Source organism: Motacilla alba, chromosome 3 (genome assembly GCF_015832195.1).
Source record: "Motacilla alba alba isolate MOTALB_02 chromosome 3, Motacilla_alba_V1.0_pri, whole genome shotgun sequence".
In the NCBI taxonomy this organism is placed as follows: domain Eukaryota; kingdom Metazoa; phylum Chordata; class Aves; order Passeriformes; family Motacillidae; genus Motacilla; species Motacilla alba.
In genome coordinates this window covers 75,157,887-75,173,988 of record NC_052018.1, presented here as the reverse complement: position 1 = coordinate 75,173,988, position 16,102 = coordinate 75,157,887, and the positions used below count along the sequence as shown (strand labels likewise).

General features: G+C 36.4%; 1 protein-coding gene across 5 annotated transcripts in view; it reads right to left on the bottom strand.

Moving 5' to 3' along the window:
• Positions 1–308: 308 nt before the first annotated feature.
• Positions 309–16,102, bottom strand: part of PDE10A (phosphodiesterase 10A) — a 166,244-nt gene continuing 150,450 nt past the window's right edge. For 3 of the 5 annotated variants that reach the window (XM_038130517.1, XM_038130518.1, XM_038130516.1), the window contains exons 18-22: positions 14,295–14,467; positions 13,070–13,181; positions 11,239–11,319; positions 9,106–9,194; positions 4,124–4,767 (exon numbers count right to left, since the gene is read on the bottom strand). In XM_038130517.1, the coding sequence (XP_037986445.1) occupies positions 4,650–4,767; positions 9,106–9,194; positions 11,239–11,319; positions 13,070–13,181; positions 14,295–14,467 (573 nt within the window). In that variant the 3' untranslated portion in view covers positions 4,124–4,649. Of the gene's footprint in view, positions 4,768–9,105; positions 9,195–11,238; positions 11,320–13,069; positions 13,182–14,294; positions 14,468–16,102 lie in introns of all 5 variants that reach the window. The other 2 variants (XM_038130514.1, XM_038130515.1) reach the window with 2 other exon arrangements.

Here is a 16,102-nt window from a genome sequence, read left to right as displayed (position 1 = left end):
TGTGGTTTACTTGTGGTATAAACACACATGTATGCACACACATTCCCATCCCTCACTTGTACTCCCAATAATAGCAAAAATAAACATGAAAAATAATATTAAAAAACTCTGTATTCAGTAATATTCACACCAAAGTATATGTATAGATATATCCATTAAAATTATGAACATTTCTAAATATATTTTATGTATCATACATATATTTATATGTATAATTACATATCCACAGAAGTAGTCTTGCTGTGCTAAAGCCAGCAGTAAAAGCAAAAACAGGTTTCACAATAGGACACCCATATATGCATATGTACTGGCTGTTTGGTTTGTGAATTTATTTACAACTTAACTATATCATAATAAATGCTTACTGTTCTATTGTACAAACGTAATAGTAAAGGTTTAGGTTTGTTTTTTAAATACAAAGACTGCAAATGAATACATGAAAAAAATTACACACCATGTACAGTATTTATAATTTATAAATGCAAAGTTAAGACCTCTTTAAATTATTGCACTTGCATATTTTTACAAAGATAGTTTATATGTATCATATATATATATATATGTGTGTGTAAATATATATATATATAAAACAAATTTTTCAGCTCACTAAATGTAGTAAAGTTGAATGTTGTTACCTTGAAGTTCTTTCTTCTCCACATAACAGCCCGACCTGAATTTGGAATATTTATGAAACTACTCTACAAATCAGTTTGATCTACCCTAGAAAGCAGTCCATTATTTTAGGTTTATTTGTCAGAGTATACACCCGTATTACAATCGAGCACAGTTTTTGGTCAGAAAGCAAACAAAAGTTATGATGTGCCTTTGCTAGATTGGGATATAGAACCTAAAGTTTGAACATTAACTTCTTTGTAGCAGTGTGCAGAAAGCCTTTTCTGTGTTTAGAATGAATAAATTAATTGTTCCACTTCACAGAACTGGTCCAATATCACAGTGTTTGAGGCAAATGCATTATTTCAAGAGGGTCATGATTGATTTGAGCATCTAATAATCTCTATTTTTAACATGAATAGTGCTTTTTGCTACTCTTACAATTTTAATACTATGTGCTCTAAGTGCAGTCACAGCAAACTGATCACACTGTTTTAAGTTTACACGCAGGAAAGAAATCTGTTGTCACATAAAAAGATTAATTCCACTCTGAATGTCCCCTCCAATTCAATATGCTTGATCATATACTCCAGCTAAAAAACCCTGCTTCATTTCTCCAATGATTACTTATAGAAAAAAAATGACTGCCATGAGTTGAACCATTACAGTAGAATATTGCAAAACCATACAAAATTCATAAATTGATTGTAACAATGGAATTGGTCATGCTGTAATAAAATATGCAACATCTCAGATGAGTAACACGCTCTGTCAACTATTTTTCTCACTTAATGCATACCTTTCAGGCACATTTTCATAATGTACTAGAAATGCTCAGTTACAGCTTCAAACAGTGTTCTACCTTTACTAGATGGAGGAGGGAAATGCAGCTGGAATTATTATCAAGAAAAATGCAATTCTAGGAATACAAAATCCAACATTTCTTGGAAAGGAAAGATCTGTTGTGCTTTTTATACATTCTTTTGGGCAAGATGAGTTCTAGTACGATAAAAATGCAAGGAGGAATGACTTTTGACAATTTACCTTAATGAGTCAGATGTTTTACAAACCTAGATCTTAATCAATTGTGAGTTTGAGTCCAGAACTTTAAACAATTAAATCTCAACATGTCTTTGATCCATGAAATTCAAATGCAGCTCCAAAGTTCTACCTTTTGGTGGGTTTGACTTTCGAAGAGCAGGTACAAGTATTTTTCTTTCAAAATATTTACACATATGAATCTGTACTCTGTAAATCCTGAGACAGACTACATTTGCTTAAATAAAACAGTTCATGATGACTACTTTTTTTTGGTCTAGGTCCTAACAAGGAGTAATATTTTGTCATTATCTTTCTCCTTTTACACACCAGGAAATTAAACCAAATCATAGCCACTGGAGCCAATTCTTTAAAATTCTAATAGAAATTATACTATAGCTAACATATATTTTAAGTGGTTTGGATAGTTCTATAATAGAAACAGTTGCTGATTCACTTGAGACATTAATAGAACAACTTATTGCCAATTTGACAAATTTGCCAGGGAAATGTGCCCACTATCAGTACTTACAAACTTCAAAACATAACATAGTGCGTGTGATACTGCCAAACATTTTTAATGGCAGGAAACAGAACTAGTGAAGTCATCTTTAATGCCAGTGAGTAAAAGATAGTGAAAAGCTTTCCATACACACAAATCTAGTGTGATAAGGAATACTTTTGCAATGCTTTTAAGATCAGCATTTTCAAATGTAAAGGGGAAAAAAAGGGAAAATAACAGCAAATATATTTAATGCAAATATACTTAACTTGCAAAGAAAAATATTCCATCCAGTTTTTGGGGTATCTGAATTTCAAAAAGCATTTCTGTATTCAGCATAGATTTAGATAATTTCCATGTAAATTAGGAAATGTGGATTCTGTCTCAAGTACTTAGTGGACGAAAGAGTGCATCTCCATTCTTTAGCTGAAATAGAATGGCTAAGGAGGAAAGTAGAGGACACAGCACAAGATATCATTCATTCTACTTTGCTGTAACTGTTTCCTGCCATATTTTTCTTTCTTTTTTCTGTTGGCTCTTTTTCAATTCCAAACCAGTTTGCTGTGATTACCAAAGAATTTCTGCACTTAGAATTGGTAAGGCAAACTAAAAAAAAAAAAAAAAAAAACCTAAAAAAAAAAATGGGCCTGTTGCCAGGTAACATGCATCATACAAGTAAGATAACTTCATATTTAATTCTCAGCCTGTGGGATCTCTATGTACAGCAAAGGCTTAGGTGCATTTATACATTATGTGACTACAGATCACACACTGTACACTAACAGATACTGGCATGTGCTCGACCATAACAGAAGGCAAAACTCAAGAGGCCAAGTTGTTCACATGAAACCCAAAAGCTGGCATGCCTATTAGAGCAATAGAGCCCAAAAGACAGGAGATGGAAAAAGAGAACCTATGTTCTGTCTTTAGGTCACTACCATTACTCGTTGCAGTTACACAATGGCCATGTTATCACGGAACCTCCACAAGAGTGCATTATCTGTGAAAAAGCACATAATGCAGCATAGGCTGTATGTGAAAGGTATGCAAAGATTGTGTTCTCACTTACTGTGTGGATCACTATGAAGATTTTTTTCTCATTATTTTTAAGAGAAAGACAAAGGCAAATTAAGTGTTGTGAAACATATTCTGTACAATTGCACTAAATTTAAAAGAGTGGTATTACATGTAAGTCTGTGCATAAGTTTGTAAGGCTAAGGCCTAAGTCAGCACAGAACTGTAAACACACCATTTAGTGTACTTTTCTTCAGTCAGCTATTCTTTCTCTAAGGAAGGCATTTCTAAACTTGGAAATTTCTCTAACTAGGGGAAAAAACAAACAGACAAATGTAGAAGTTTCCTAATTTCACTCATCTTAGGATGGGGGGCAAAAGCAGTTGAAGACATGCAGTGTTACTGTGCAACACAAAAGCTAGTCAATACAAAAAACATTTTTGATTATTGTGATGGTACCACAATCCCTCTTATCAGACCTGACTTTTCTGACAAGGCTTTTGTTCCCAGCAGATAGCATACTTCAGGTATGTCTCCAATACCTTTTAAAATACAGCTCAGCAAGTAGAAATAAAAATGATTTTACTTAATTGTGAGCTAGGCGAGGAAATCTTTGCTGTCACATTTAAATTTTGTCTGATATTTCTGTTACTATGGATACAAAAACTCCAACCTGAAACTCCCTCTTATATCGGAGATAATTAACCAGTACTTCCAGTGTTTTAAGAGAGGACTTGTCTAGTTTTAAAAAACATCCTAAAGAACAAAGCACCATCACTAGTTCTATCAACATTTCCCTTGTGAGTGACAGACAATTGGCATCATGATGCTTAATGAAGTACTTTAAAACTTTAACCTGAATGTTGGTTTTCCTTCAGTTTGCAGCAAGAGAATTCACTGTAACCTAAGCATAAATTATAGTCTCCAAGGATTCTGCTGGAGTTCAAACTGATTACAAGTAGATCACACATAAACATTCACAATAGCAATGGGTATATTGTTCTATTTATAGCCAAGAACTCCCAAGTGACACTGGTGTTAAAGCCAGCCACAGTACGGTATAATAAAAGTACCATTGAAACCCTTACTAGAAAGATACAATTTAGAAGTACCCCATAAGATTCCCCCCCCACCCCCATCAGTTTTAAATTAAGGCCTCAGCAATGTAGCCCATGAGATAAGGCCAGTCTTTTATATTCACAAGTTGTAAGTTCTCTTTTGGTAGCTGACTCCAAAACATCTGGGTTGTCATTTTCCCTCTGCTTACGCTGTGTCACTGGTGTAGGTCAGGAGATTGGCTGCCAGAGTCATTTAGCTGAGGTAACTCCATGGGTGTTACCTTGCTAGGCAGGTCTACTTCTTAGCATTTCGCAGCTTTCCTTTTTCCTTTTTTTTTTTTCAAATAAAAATTAAACAAAACAAAAAAACAATCCCCAAAACAAGAAGGGGTGCTTTTCAGGTTAAAGCCATCTGTGGCTGCTGTTCAGTCATCAATCTTCACAGGAAGAGAATCTGAGGTCCCAGGAGCAAGGGATTGAGAAGAAATCCATATAGAGGCTTCCTCACCTCTCGTTACTTTCTCCCATTGGTTAAGATTGTCCCTGGAGATGAAAAAAATTGAAGATAAGACACTGTTCATAAGTCAACTGGGATTTATTTCTTCCTCACAATAATTTCTGTTGTAATATACTTTGAGATTTTAATTTATGTAAGTATATTTATATTAGTACCTGTATGTCATCAAGCTTTTATCATCTACACATTATTTCAGCCTTCAGCTATCCTATTTTGTAATTCTGTATGACTCATATCCATGTCAATTCTATCCTAGCCTACAGTACACTTTCCTTCTCCAAGGCAAGCCCTGAAGCAAGAGCCTACCACCTGATTCCACAACAAATTTATAGCCCTCATGGCTACAGGAAAGCCCAGCTGTGACCCAAGGGACACAAGACTGAAGAGACTCTGAAAAACCACTCTGAAGCACAGGAGAAGATTAAGCTTTCTGAAACCCCTGCAGAAGGGCTGCCTGACAGTATATAAAATGTTGCATGCCAGGATCATAGTATCAATTTTCAACTACTATTGTGGTAATCGTATTTATCAGTCTACTACATTTAAAGGGTATACCTTTCTTGAGACATGTCTTTTAGTGCCTCATAGCCTGGCCAATCCTTAAGTTAACAATTGTGTTCATAAGCCATAAAATGATGAGAAACCAAGCTGGTAATGTTCTAATGATCTGAAGGGGGTACAAACCCACAGTCTTACTTGCTGTGCACCAGTACCACTCTAGTGATTGGGAAATCTGTGTTGATGACAGGCCTTGCAACCAATGGCCAAATCTCAGCATTCAGTCTTCAAACACAGAGAGAAAGAGAGCAAACCCAACTGTTTCATCTTCATCCTGTCAGATCCCTAGTTACTAAAATAACAGTTCTTATGCTGCCTTTGGTAAACAAACAGGATGGCAACAGTACTAAAAGGTCTCCCATGGTATGTCATACCATGATATTACATTGGAATTTACGTGTCAGAGCTCTTCTGATTTTTATGTCACAGCATTATCAAAACATTTGCTAAACCAGCAAATATTGATCTGAAGGCACAGCATACAGGTGAGAAGAGAGAATGCTGCATTTTCTGGGGGTGGTGGAAGGCATGATCTGATGAAGTCTACCAAAGAAGGCTGGTGCCCTCTAGGGTAACACCTACACCATTTTCTGCAGGAAAATGCTCTGCCAATGCTTCAGGTCATCTGGAAATTATGAAGCCAGCATTAATATGGCATTGAGCCTCAGCTAATATAACCAGGCACTAAGGATCAGAAGAAATGAAGCATCACTATTTCTGTCTCCTTCCTGGTCCTGGGAAAGTAATGAGAATTTCAGCCAATATATTTTAAAATTATATAAATTTCATTAAGAATTGAGAGACCCAAAAGCACAAGCAAAATAGTTTCAAATTATATGGTCTGAAAGAAAAGAAAAAAAAATCACTTAATCGTCCAAATAAATACACTACCATATATTTATACTTTGGTAGACCTACTGAGTACATGGCTAATACATGTAACACAGGCAGGCTAATAGCTTTGATCTACACAGGATGACAGGAAAGCATTTAAAAATGTGGGATAAATTACCAGAGAAGAAAACCTTCTAGACTGTTAGCTGCTACCTTACTTTATGAAAAACCAGGGCTGAATTTTTTTTTTTTTTGTAAGGTATAGATAATATGATTCATTTGCCTTTGAACTCCCAATGAAGCCCTGGCTCCTAATGTCTGGAATAAATGCCCAGAGGTTCTAAAAATAAAAGCCTTGATGCTGACATGCTGCCTTGGCTGCTTTTGCTGCTATTATTTGCACCTGGTGTCTGAGTTTCAAAGAACTCAAGGACACAGGAGCTTAACTATTGTATTCAAGAATGAGCCCTGCTGGTGAAGAGGTGATATCAAAATTGGTTCCGTCAGCAACTAAGGAAACATCAAACAAAAATGAGCCTGTATGCCTCTGATGACACCAAATAATAGTTACCCATCAAAAATAAAGGAAAAACAAAAGTGTAGGGCAAAACCAGGCATTTGAAACATTCTGGAATATTCTAGACCTTGAAGTAAGATCAATTTTTTCTGACTGGGCACCTGAAGTTATTTTTGTGTTCTGATTTCCCATTCTCCATCTCCAAGTCTTAACCCTCAAACTTCCTCTTCATTATCTCCAAAGAAAAAGCAGAGGATAATTTCAAGGCTAAGATAAAACTACCAAACTGCTCCTCAGAAGACTTGATGCCTGGGTGTGGATTTCCAAGCTCTTCAGTCCTGTAGAGGCTTTATCTACTCATCCACATTTCAGTTCTGCATTAGCACAATCTAAATTAAAGAATACACAACAGCAGGACAGGGAGCTCTATCCAGAGCTCTATCCAGTGTGGAGACTATGCCAGAGTAGCTTTCAGAAGTAGCATTATAACAATTTGAAGTACAAACAACAAACATAATTTCTGGAATAGAAAAAAAAATCATATAATCTCTGCCAGGAGTCTGATTGCTTTTACTTAAGACATCACACCTTCTACAGAGAAACCAACTCTTGAAAAGATGTTCATGCTTGATCTTCAGAATTAGGGAGAACCTTCATCTAGAGCACATGCTTACGTGGGTGTTTGATATATACAATTCAACTTTAAATATCCTCATCTGAGTTCTAAAAGATGAACCACCAAGTAAAACAGGCCACTTTTGCAAAAAAGCCTCATTGGGATATCCACATGGTCAGAAATCAAAAGATGAGCATCATCCCAGATTGTTGCTCCTGTAAAAGATACTGTGCAGTCTTAAGCACTCCACCTAGCCTCCCAAGGCCCAGTTTCCATTAAGTGTTATAAAAACTTGATTTTGATCAAGTCTTTACTGTGAGGGTGGTGAGGCACTGGAACAGCTTGCCCAGAGAAGCTGTAGATGCCATATCCCTGGAAGTGTTCAAGGCCAGGTTGGATGAAGCTCTGGGCCCTGTCCTAGCAGAAGATGTCTATTCCCACAGAGGGGAGACTGAACTAGATGATCTCTTCCAAGGGATCTTCTGACCCAAACCATTTTGAGATTCTATAATTTTCTTGGATAAACCAAATACATTTAGTCTCTCTCTACTAAGATCTCAAAACATTCCTCCAGCTCTTTACATTCTCTTGTTTGTTCATGTCTTTATCTACTCTCCTTAAAGCATAGACACAAAAATTCCAGCTGTAGCCCCATTCATGTAAAAGTTACAGAGGTATGGTTTCTAATATTCCTCCTGAATATTCCTTCCATATCCATGTAAGGGTTGCATAGCCATGTCCAGCAGAGGTACCTTAGAGGCAGGTGACCATTAATGATGGCTCCTAGATACTGTTTTCATAAGGTGGTCCTCTGTACCACCGACACAGACCTACATATTCTTCTCACAGCTACATGAAAGAGTGCTTGTGTGTGAATAAAACTGTTTTGCTAACTACTACATTAATTTCAAGGCATTTGTCTGTTACTTAGCAGAAATAATTTAGTCCACAAGATCCACAAGAGGAGGTCATACAGGACAAAGAAAAAGTTCAATGTAAGATAGAATTTAGGGATCACAACAAAACAAAAAATATGAGAGAGTACTAGTAAGAGCATAGAAAAACAGACCTTTAATCACTCGATATGACTAGAGATTGCTGGCATTTTACAAAACAACTGGGATTTTCTAGAAAATATGGATTAACCTGAAACCGAAACATTTTCATGAAGCATGCACTGGTTTCAGTAAACTTTTTGTCAGGAAAGATTGCTAAGGCCCAAGATATAATTACAGGACAGAGCTACCTACAAAGCAATCCACCATCACTTAAGTGGAGAAGCAGCCAACAGGTAAAGGATTCTTGCCTCTTTTCCAGAACAACCCAACCATAACCATTGTGTTATAGGAGAAAGTTACATCTGCTTCTCCTATACCCCAGTGTTACTATGCTCTCAAGTACTGAATATTTTCAGGATATTTCTTTTTCTGGTTTTTAATAGAAATTACCTGATATGAAATAAAACCACGTGCTCAACACACATTTTTTAAGTAAAGAGAATACTGGCCACTTTTTGTTGTGGGAACCACATGGAAGTAAGAAGGACACAGAGGGAAATTACACTGAGCCAGTGCAGACAGGGACGCACAAACACTGAACTGTTTCTCTCTAAATGCTTTTGGCATCTAACACATTTTAATCAGCTGTGTCTGTAGATCTACAGAGGACAGTCCCTGACAGTAGTTATCACCTCTGGGTTTCTGAATAGATTAATGTGAGATGTGTATCCCTGTTATATTCACACAAATTCTAAAATTAAAAATCTGCATTTCCAGAAAAACCTGAAAAGCACTCCTGCTTTTTTCTTGACCAAGGTATCAGCTATGCACATTTACTCACCTGCATGCTCGGAGTAGTGGCCCAGTTGGAGGAAAGATCTGTGCAAGGGTGGTGTAACATGGGATGGCTACAGCATTGTAGAACCCAATCTATGAAAAAAAAAATGAAAAAAAAATTTAATTGTTGCCAAACTACAATACTGGAAGCTAACAGCTCAAAGCTCTTTACTTAATCACTACTTATATTAGTTATTCACACTTCTGCATTTCTCTTTAATATCCAAATGCTTTAAAATAAGCAGCAACAGTGAAATCTTTGGTAATTACAAGCTGCTTAGATGCCTTTCTTGTATGACTGATATGGCTGCTTCAGGTAAGGTTTTCTACAGAACCTTTTATTATTCAATTGATTAATTTCTTTTGTTCAGGATATGTCTACCTTTTTGGTGTCAGTAGCAGCGGGAAGTAGGTGGAGATGTTAGAGATATTTCTGCAAACATTATTCATGTTATGATTTTATTTTTTAAAAAAGGAAGGTTGTGCAGCATTCACAAAACACGGTCAGATTATGGACTGTTCATAGCTCAATGTACTTAAAATGCTGGGGGCTTTGCACATTTGTGAATGGTGTGCAGTGTGATCAATGATTGGTTTGCAGTTGCTTCTCATGTATGCAGTTCAATAATACATTTTTACCATTATCATATTTAGGTAAAACCAAATGAGCACATTTTTAATGACATCTGACTCATAGAGGCTTAGGGGCCTGTGAGGGCTACAATGTCACAGCTGAATTGTCATGACATGAAATTTTTAGAAAATGCTGTTTATATATTATCAAAAATGACAGATTGCATTCAGATTCTTTAAAACATCCCTCACTTATCCCAGACTCTTATGATAGCTACAATAGTGTCCTTTCCTTTGAGCAGAATTTTTAAATGCCTTTTAGTGAAATGCTATGTATCACACCATGACCAAAGCACTTGATAGTATCTCTTTTTTTAATAGTCCAAACTTTGATCCTTATTCAGAAATAGAAGAGCAGCTCTTGTTTTCATCAACACAAAGATTCATCCCATACTGCTATGTAACCAAGTCCTCTGTGTACTTTAAATAAAAATAAGATAGATTTTCTGAGCTGTGAACCCAGATGAAGAATTTACAGGGATTAAGTACTTATAGTGCAACCAACAGAAAGAAACTGCAGCTGGTTAGAAGGCAAGGCTACATACTGATAGGATGTCTGCTCATCCACACTATTTCATATATTGCCTCATTTGCTTCCCATTTGTTTTAGATTTTTTCTTTTCTTCTTGTTTGCTAGTTTTTAAGGGGAGCTATTTTATTTCAGTGGAAAAAGATTACTCTGTAATTGTCAAAAACTAAAATGGGACATTAGATACAGTCACCCTGCAGACCTTCTGGCTCAATGAAAATCACAGAATCAAAGAATATGATGAGTTGGAAGGGACCCTCAAGGACCACTGAGTCCAACTCTGCATAGGCCCATCCCCAAGAGTCACACCGTGAGCATTGTCCAAATATTTCTTGAACTCTGTCAGGCTGGTGCTGTGACCCCTTCCCCTGGGGAACATGTTCCAGTGCCCAACCACCCTCTGGGTATGGAATCTTTTCCTAATATCCAACTAAACCTCCCTGATACAAATTCAAGCCATGCCCTCGTGCCCTGTCACTGGTCACTGCAGAGAAAAGATCAGTGCTGGACCATCCTCTCCCCGCTCCCCCTCATGAGGAAGTTGTAACTGCAGTGGGGTCTCCCCTCAGTCTCCTCTTCTCCAGGCTGAGACCAAGTGATCTCAGATGCCTCTCATGAGGCTTCCTCTCCAATCCCTTCACCATCTTTCTTACCCTCCTTTGGACACTAGCTAAGGGCTGAAACAGCCACTTACTAAGATAAAAAACATTACTGACACTTGTAAAAATTCAAGGTGATTGTGGTCTTAGCTAGAGCTACAAGTACAAAGTAAGGAAAAAGTGATGACAGAGAAGAGCATATTGTCATTTAACCAGAATTTGAAAACAAGTTTTCCACTGCTACTTTAAAAAATAACATCAAATTCAGCACTCTGAATAACCCAATTTCAAAAGCAATATTCACTAATATACAAAATGTTTTTTCCATACATGTTTTATGTATAAACAAGTACCATTTTACTGAGAGAGTTCATACCTGACCCTGAGGGACTTCATCTTTCTTATCTCTGTCCATCATAGGAATAGGTTGAATACCTGTTTTCTTCATTTCATCACCCTGGAGAAAAGTAGAGAGAGAGAGATTAAGAAAACAAAAACAAGACTATTGAGACCTGAATTTATTTCCATCTTCTCTTCTATGTCAATCTAAAAATCCAGAATTTAAAATAATGTGTGGTATCACTCTGAGGCACTCAGAAAAATGCACAAGGAGAGGCTCATTTTGTACATTCACCTAAGTGATAATGTAAACAGCAGATGCTGTAAATCAATGTAAGCACATTTTCCTTATTTCCGAGTGTGTCTCCATAATAAAAAGCAACTGGAAGACTAAACCAAAAGAAATCATTCCATTCTCCTCTATCTGCTTAGTTAGTCTCATCTTTCAAAATATCCGTTTAAAGCACCATAATACAACGACCAGTAGAACACAACTCACCCATCCAAGGAAAAGCTGAGTGAACCAGATGAATTTATAGTGTAACCTCTTTGTGAATTTATATATATATATATATATATATCAACATCTGCCTTTATTAACTCATCCTTGGATTACAAAAAATTAATATATGGACCGGCGCAATTATGTCCATAATTCCATCATAACTATTCTTGAGTAAGGAAAATCAGTTTTATCCTTCCTTTTCCAATGAGCTCACAAGATTTGTATTCAAAAGCAAATTTATAAGCAAAAAAGTTGAGTATGTAATCAGTGAGGCGTGTCAACATTATACCTCCATTCTACCACTCATAAGAACACTCGCTTTCCAGTGCAGGCATTTCAGAAAGTGAGTGCTGAACTAGATCTTTGAGCTTGCACAGTCAGCATTTTTCAAATATTTTGCTGTAGTCTGAACTGTTTACAATTAAGAGAACAAGACCATGTGAATATCAAATACACACAACAAGAAGGCCACATCTGGAATTTCATAATGAACATGCAACAGGCAGGGTAGCAATCTCCGCACCAAATGCATGCTACATCAACTTCATGGGCCTGATTTCTATTTTATGCCTGTGTAAAACAGAAATAAACCCACTGAATACTGCAAGATTCCATAGGGCACATAACAGAAAAGAAAAACACTTTATCATACACACATGCAACAGCAGTCCTTAAAATACAACCGCATCCCCTAAAGTTGCATAACTCCACTCTATGCAATTTATTCCTTATCCTCAGAGCAGTCACTTCCACTTAAAAATTAAACAGTTAGGATATCTACACCTCAGCATATGACATGTGAGAGACTGCATTTTTATTTATGAACATGATTACATTACTACAGCTTAATTCCTTGTTTCAATTCTCAGTACACATTAATTGTAGAGTAACTTTCTATGTATTGAAGACCCACATCTCTCTGAGACACTGTTGTTGAGCTGGCTCACAAAGAAGACTCAAAAAAGATTTAATGTTTTTCATATTTACTTTAGCATTTTTGTACTCACACTATAGCTTTATAAGTATGTTTCAAGGCAGCTAACCACGACACTGATTTAATATTTTGCATTTCTACAAAAAGCTACAGTTAGTGACGACTTCTGCTTTCTGTTGCTTGACCACTTTATGTTAGGATATACTTTTTACGTTATCTTGAACAGAGAGAAAATCCACTGCCTGAATATTATATTGCTAACTCAGCTCTTTAAATAACTTCAGAGTAAACAACAAACATACACATGCACCAGTCAAGTCTCGTGAAAACAACCACACCAAGATGTTGATTGAATAATACTTATAGTTGGGTTTTTCCTTCCTGGATGCTTCTGTTTATAAGGTGAGCAAACAAAAGAATCACACATACCTCAGCCCAGAACTCTGCATATATATCATTGGCTGTCAGTCTGGTAACTGGCCACAACTTTGTTACAGAACACAGATCACAAGCTGTCATCATCAGACCAATCACTCTATCTCTAAAATAGAATAAAACAACATTAAATTATAAGTTTCTTAAAGAATTAATGATTGCTCTGCAAAGTTTTCATTTGCCCTTCCTCAGTTGAATCAGCAGCAATGTATACACACTACTAATTTTCTCCCACCTACTGTTTCTTCCTCATTTGTTTGATTCTTTGGTAAGAACCAAACAGCACAGACTGTATACTGTATCCCTTGTTGTATTCCCTACATCATTTGCAACCAGAAATCACTGACCATCCTCTACACAATCACATACATAGACAAAGCACAGGATGCCTGCCTGTTAAAACCCTCACATGCCCCCCTATAATTCTCTGAGTATACAGTACAAGTGTATAAAAAGAAAAATTACATATCTTATTGCTGCATTTCTTTGATCTTTAAAGAGAGAGGGGAAAAAAGCTCCTAAAAAAAGGAAAAGCTACTTCTGAGTGCCTCAAGGCACTGTCATTGGTTTGTTGGAATGAATTCAAACTCTGACAGAACAGGAATCCAGTGCATAACTCTGTCCTATATGCTGACAAACCTGTTCACAGAGTAACTGAACAACATCAGGAACTGAACAAAATCATTATTAGAATAAGGCACACACAAAAAAAATCCTATTTTATAGCACAAATCTATGGTTTGTGAATCTGGGTTTTATAAAGAAAACTGGCAATTTAATTTAAATTCACTTGTTTTCACCCAATGGAGAAATTGAGGTGGCCCTTAAGGTCATCTGCATCTTTGTTAATAATGCCTATTCCATGTGAAAAAGCATAGAGCTTGCTAGGCAGCATGGCAGTGTGATGGCAGTCATTAAAACTGTATCAATAGACAAATATACCAGAGGAAATACAGAAATACACAGTATAATCAATCGATAAATGCCAAGTGCACTTCCCCTAAGTTAAGATAAAGAAGTCATCAGTCATGTAAGGGTCAATGCAAATATAAAGCAATGGCAATTACTGTTACTTATGTATAATTTTACACACTGCTGGTCTTTGAGATCACATATGTGAGAAAATTACCATTCAGAGGTAATTCTTTAAAACAAAAAAAACAAGGTTTCTCTTTCCAGACTAATTCCATAGGGATCTACTACTGGTTTGCTGCTTTACCTGTGTGTTTGGTTCTTAAGGTTTAATGCTCCCGTCTGATGCAGCTCTTCAAGTTGTTTTCTGTTTCCAAAATACAGGGCAAGGTCTGTGGCAATGATGGCTTTCCGGATGATCTCAAGTACTTGCTCATATTCACTGGAGCTCAGATTGGAGAAGACATTGTGCCCTTCCAGCTATGAAAAAGTAAAAAACCAATAAAAAGCACAAGCTCTAATTCTGAGATGATTTCAATCTTTACTTCACCAGACAGGTTACGACAGTTTTACAACTCAATGACAAGTTTTGTTGCAAATTCAAATGTTAATAGCCTGAAATTCCCATTTTTATTCTTCCTTTGTAAACACTGAAATGAAAAAAAAAACTATGACTAAGCCACCAATTTGTTTTTGGGACTGCTCCTTCTGAAGCCTCAAGGTAGTAGTAGAGAAAAATTATTGAAATCTTTTTCTTTGATTTAAAATCACTATAGACACAACACTTCTAGATGGTGTTGGAAACTTTTGATTCTGATCCAGAGTCTGCACAATCAAGTTGGTAAACTGAGTACCTGATTCACTTAAGCATAGTTTTGATACTCCGTAATATACAGTATGGATAAAGAAACACTCAAAAATACAAAATCATTTTGTTTTCCTAATGTTCCAAATGAAATGCTCCTGCAATCACTGCATTTACTGACATAATTTTCTAAATAAAAAGAAAGTTAATTATTTTAACATATATGAACATTTAGAGGGAAAAGCTGCTTTGTTCAACCTTAAGTTGAATGACTCAAACTAAACATAATGGTTTCTGCTATGGAAGCTCTGGTAATGCACCACTGCCATCACTTTTCAATTTCCACAAGCTATTACTGCACATTTAACTGACAATATGCACACACTGTGATCACTCATGAAGCTCTATCACATTTTGAAAAGTCAAGACTATCTACTGTCTCTAAGATTTGGAAAACAACTTGTCAAAAGTCTTCCTACTGTTGAGAGGAAGCAGACAAAAATAAAAAAAAGAATGAGCTAGCCATGTCAAGGTATGCACATTCAGAAAAAGAAAATATCATTAAAATATAGCAAATGCAGAGGTGTTTTGACATTTAATTGGCATTTGGGCTGAAGCTCAAGAAGTTTCCCTGACTTTCGTCAAGCATTTACATAATTTGCTCAAAATAAATCCTCTGCAGTACAAATAGGTTTGGTTTCTCTCACCATCCAGAACATAAACATAATTTTCCAGGACTTTTACTTAGACAAGTAGATTTATTGTGAATAATGAATAGAAAATACAATCCATCTATGTCTCAATGCTCCTTTGACAGATTTCTAAGTCATAGAACATTATGTTAAAAAAAATTTCAGAACACTTGAATCCATCATCCGCACCTTGGGAGCAAAAAATTACTACTGCTAGTTCTCACAATTTAGGGTTTTAAGGACCCTTTACTCCCCAGCCTTGCTGTCTAATTGCTAGGACCAGGCTATTTGTCCTAATATCTAAATTTTTCTGCATTCTACTCTTGGGCTTCAGAAGTTGCACTCTCAGAAAGACCACTGTGGCAGCTTCTGTTCAGACTACTCAAAAAGAACAGCTTCTCTAAAGTGCTGACAGAAGATGACAGTTATGAGTTTGTGTCACTTAGGCTTTTGAGTAGTACATACAAAGTACAACTCCAAAGATTTTGTTCTTTGCCTGCTGAGCTAAAGCTAGTGAATTCAATCCTGGGTCCTTAGAATGGTGTACACTCAAACTGCAGGTGGATGAGCAAAGCAGCTCTAAAGTTTCAAACAGTTAAAAAGTAGGTTACTAATGTA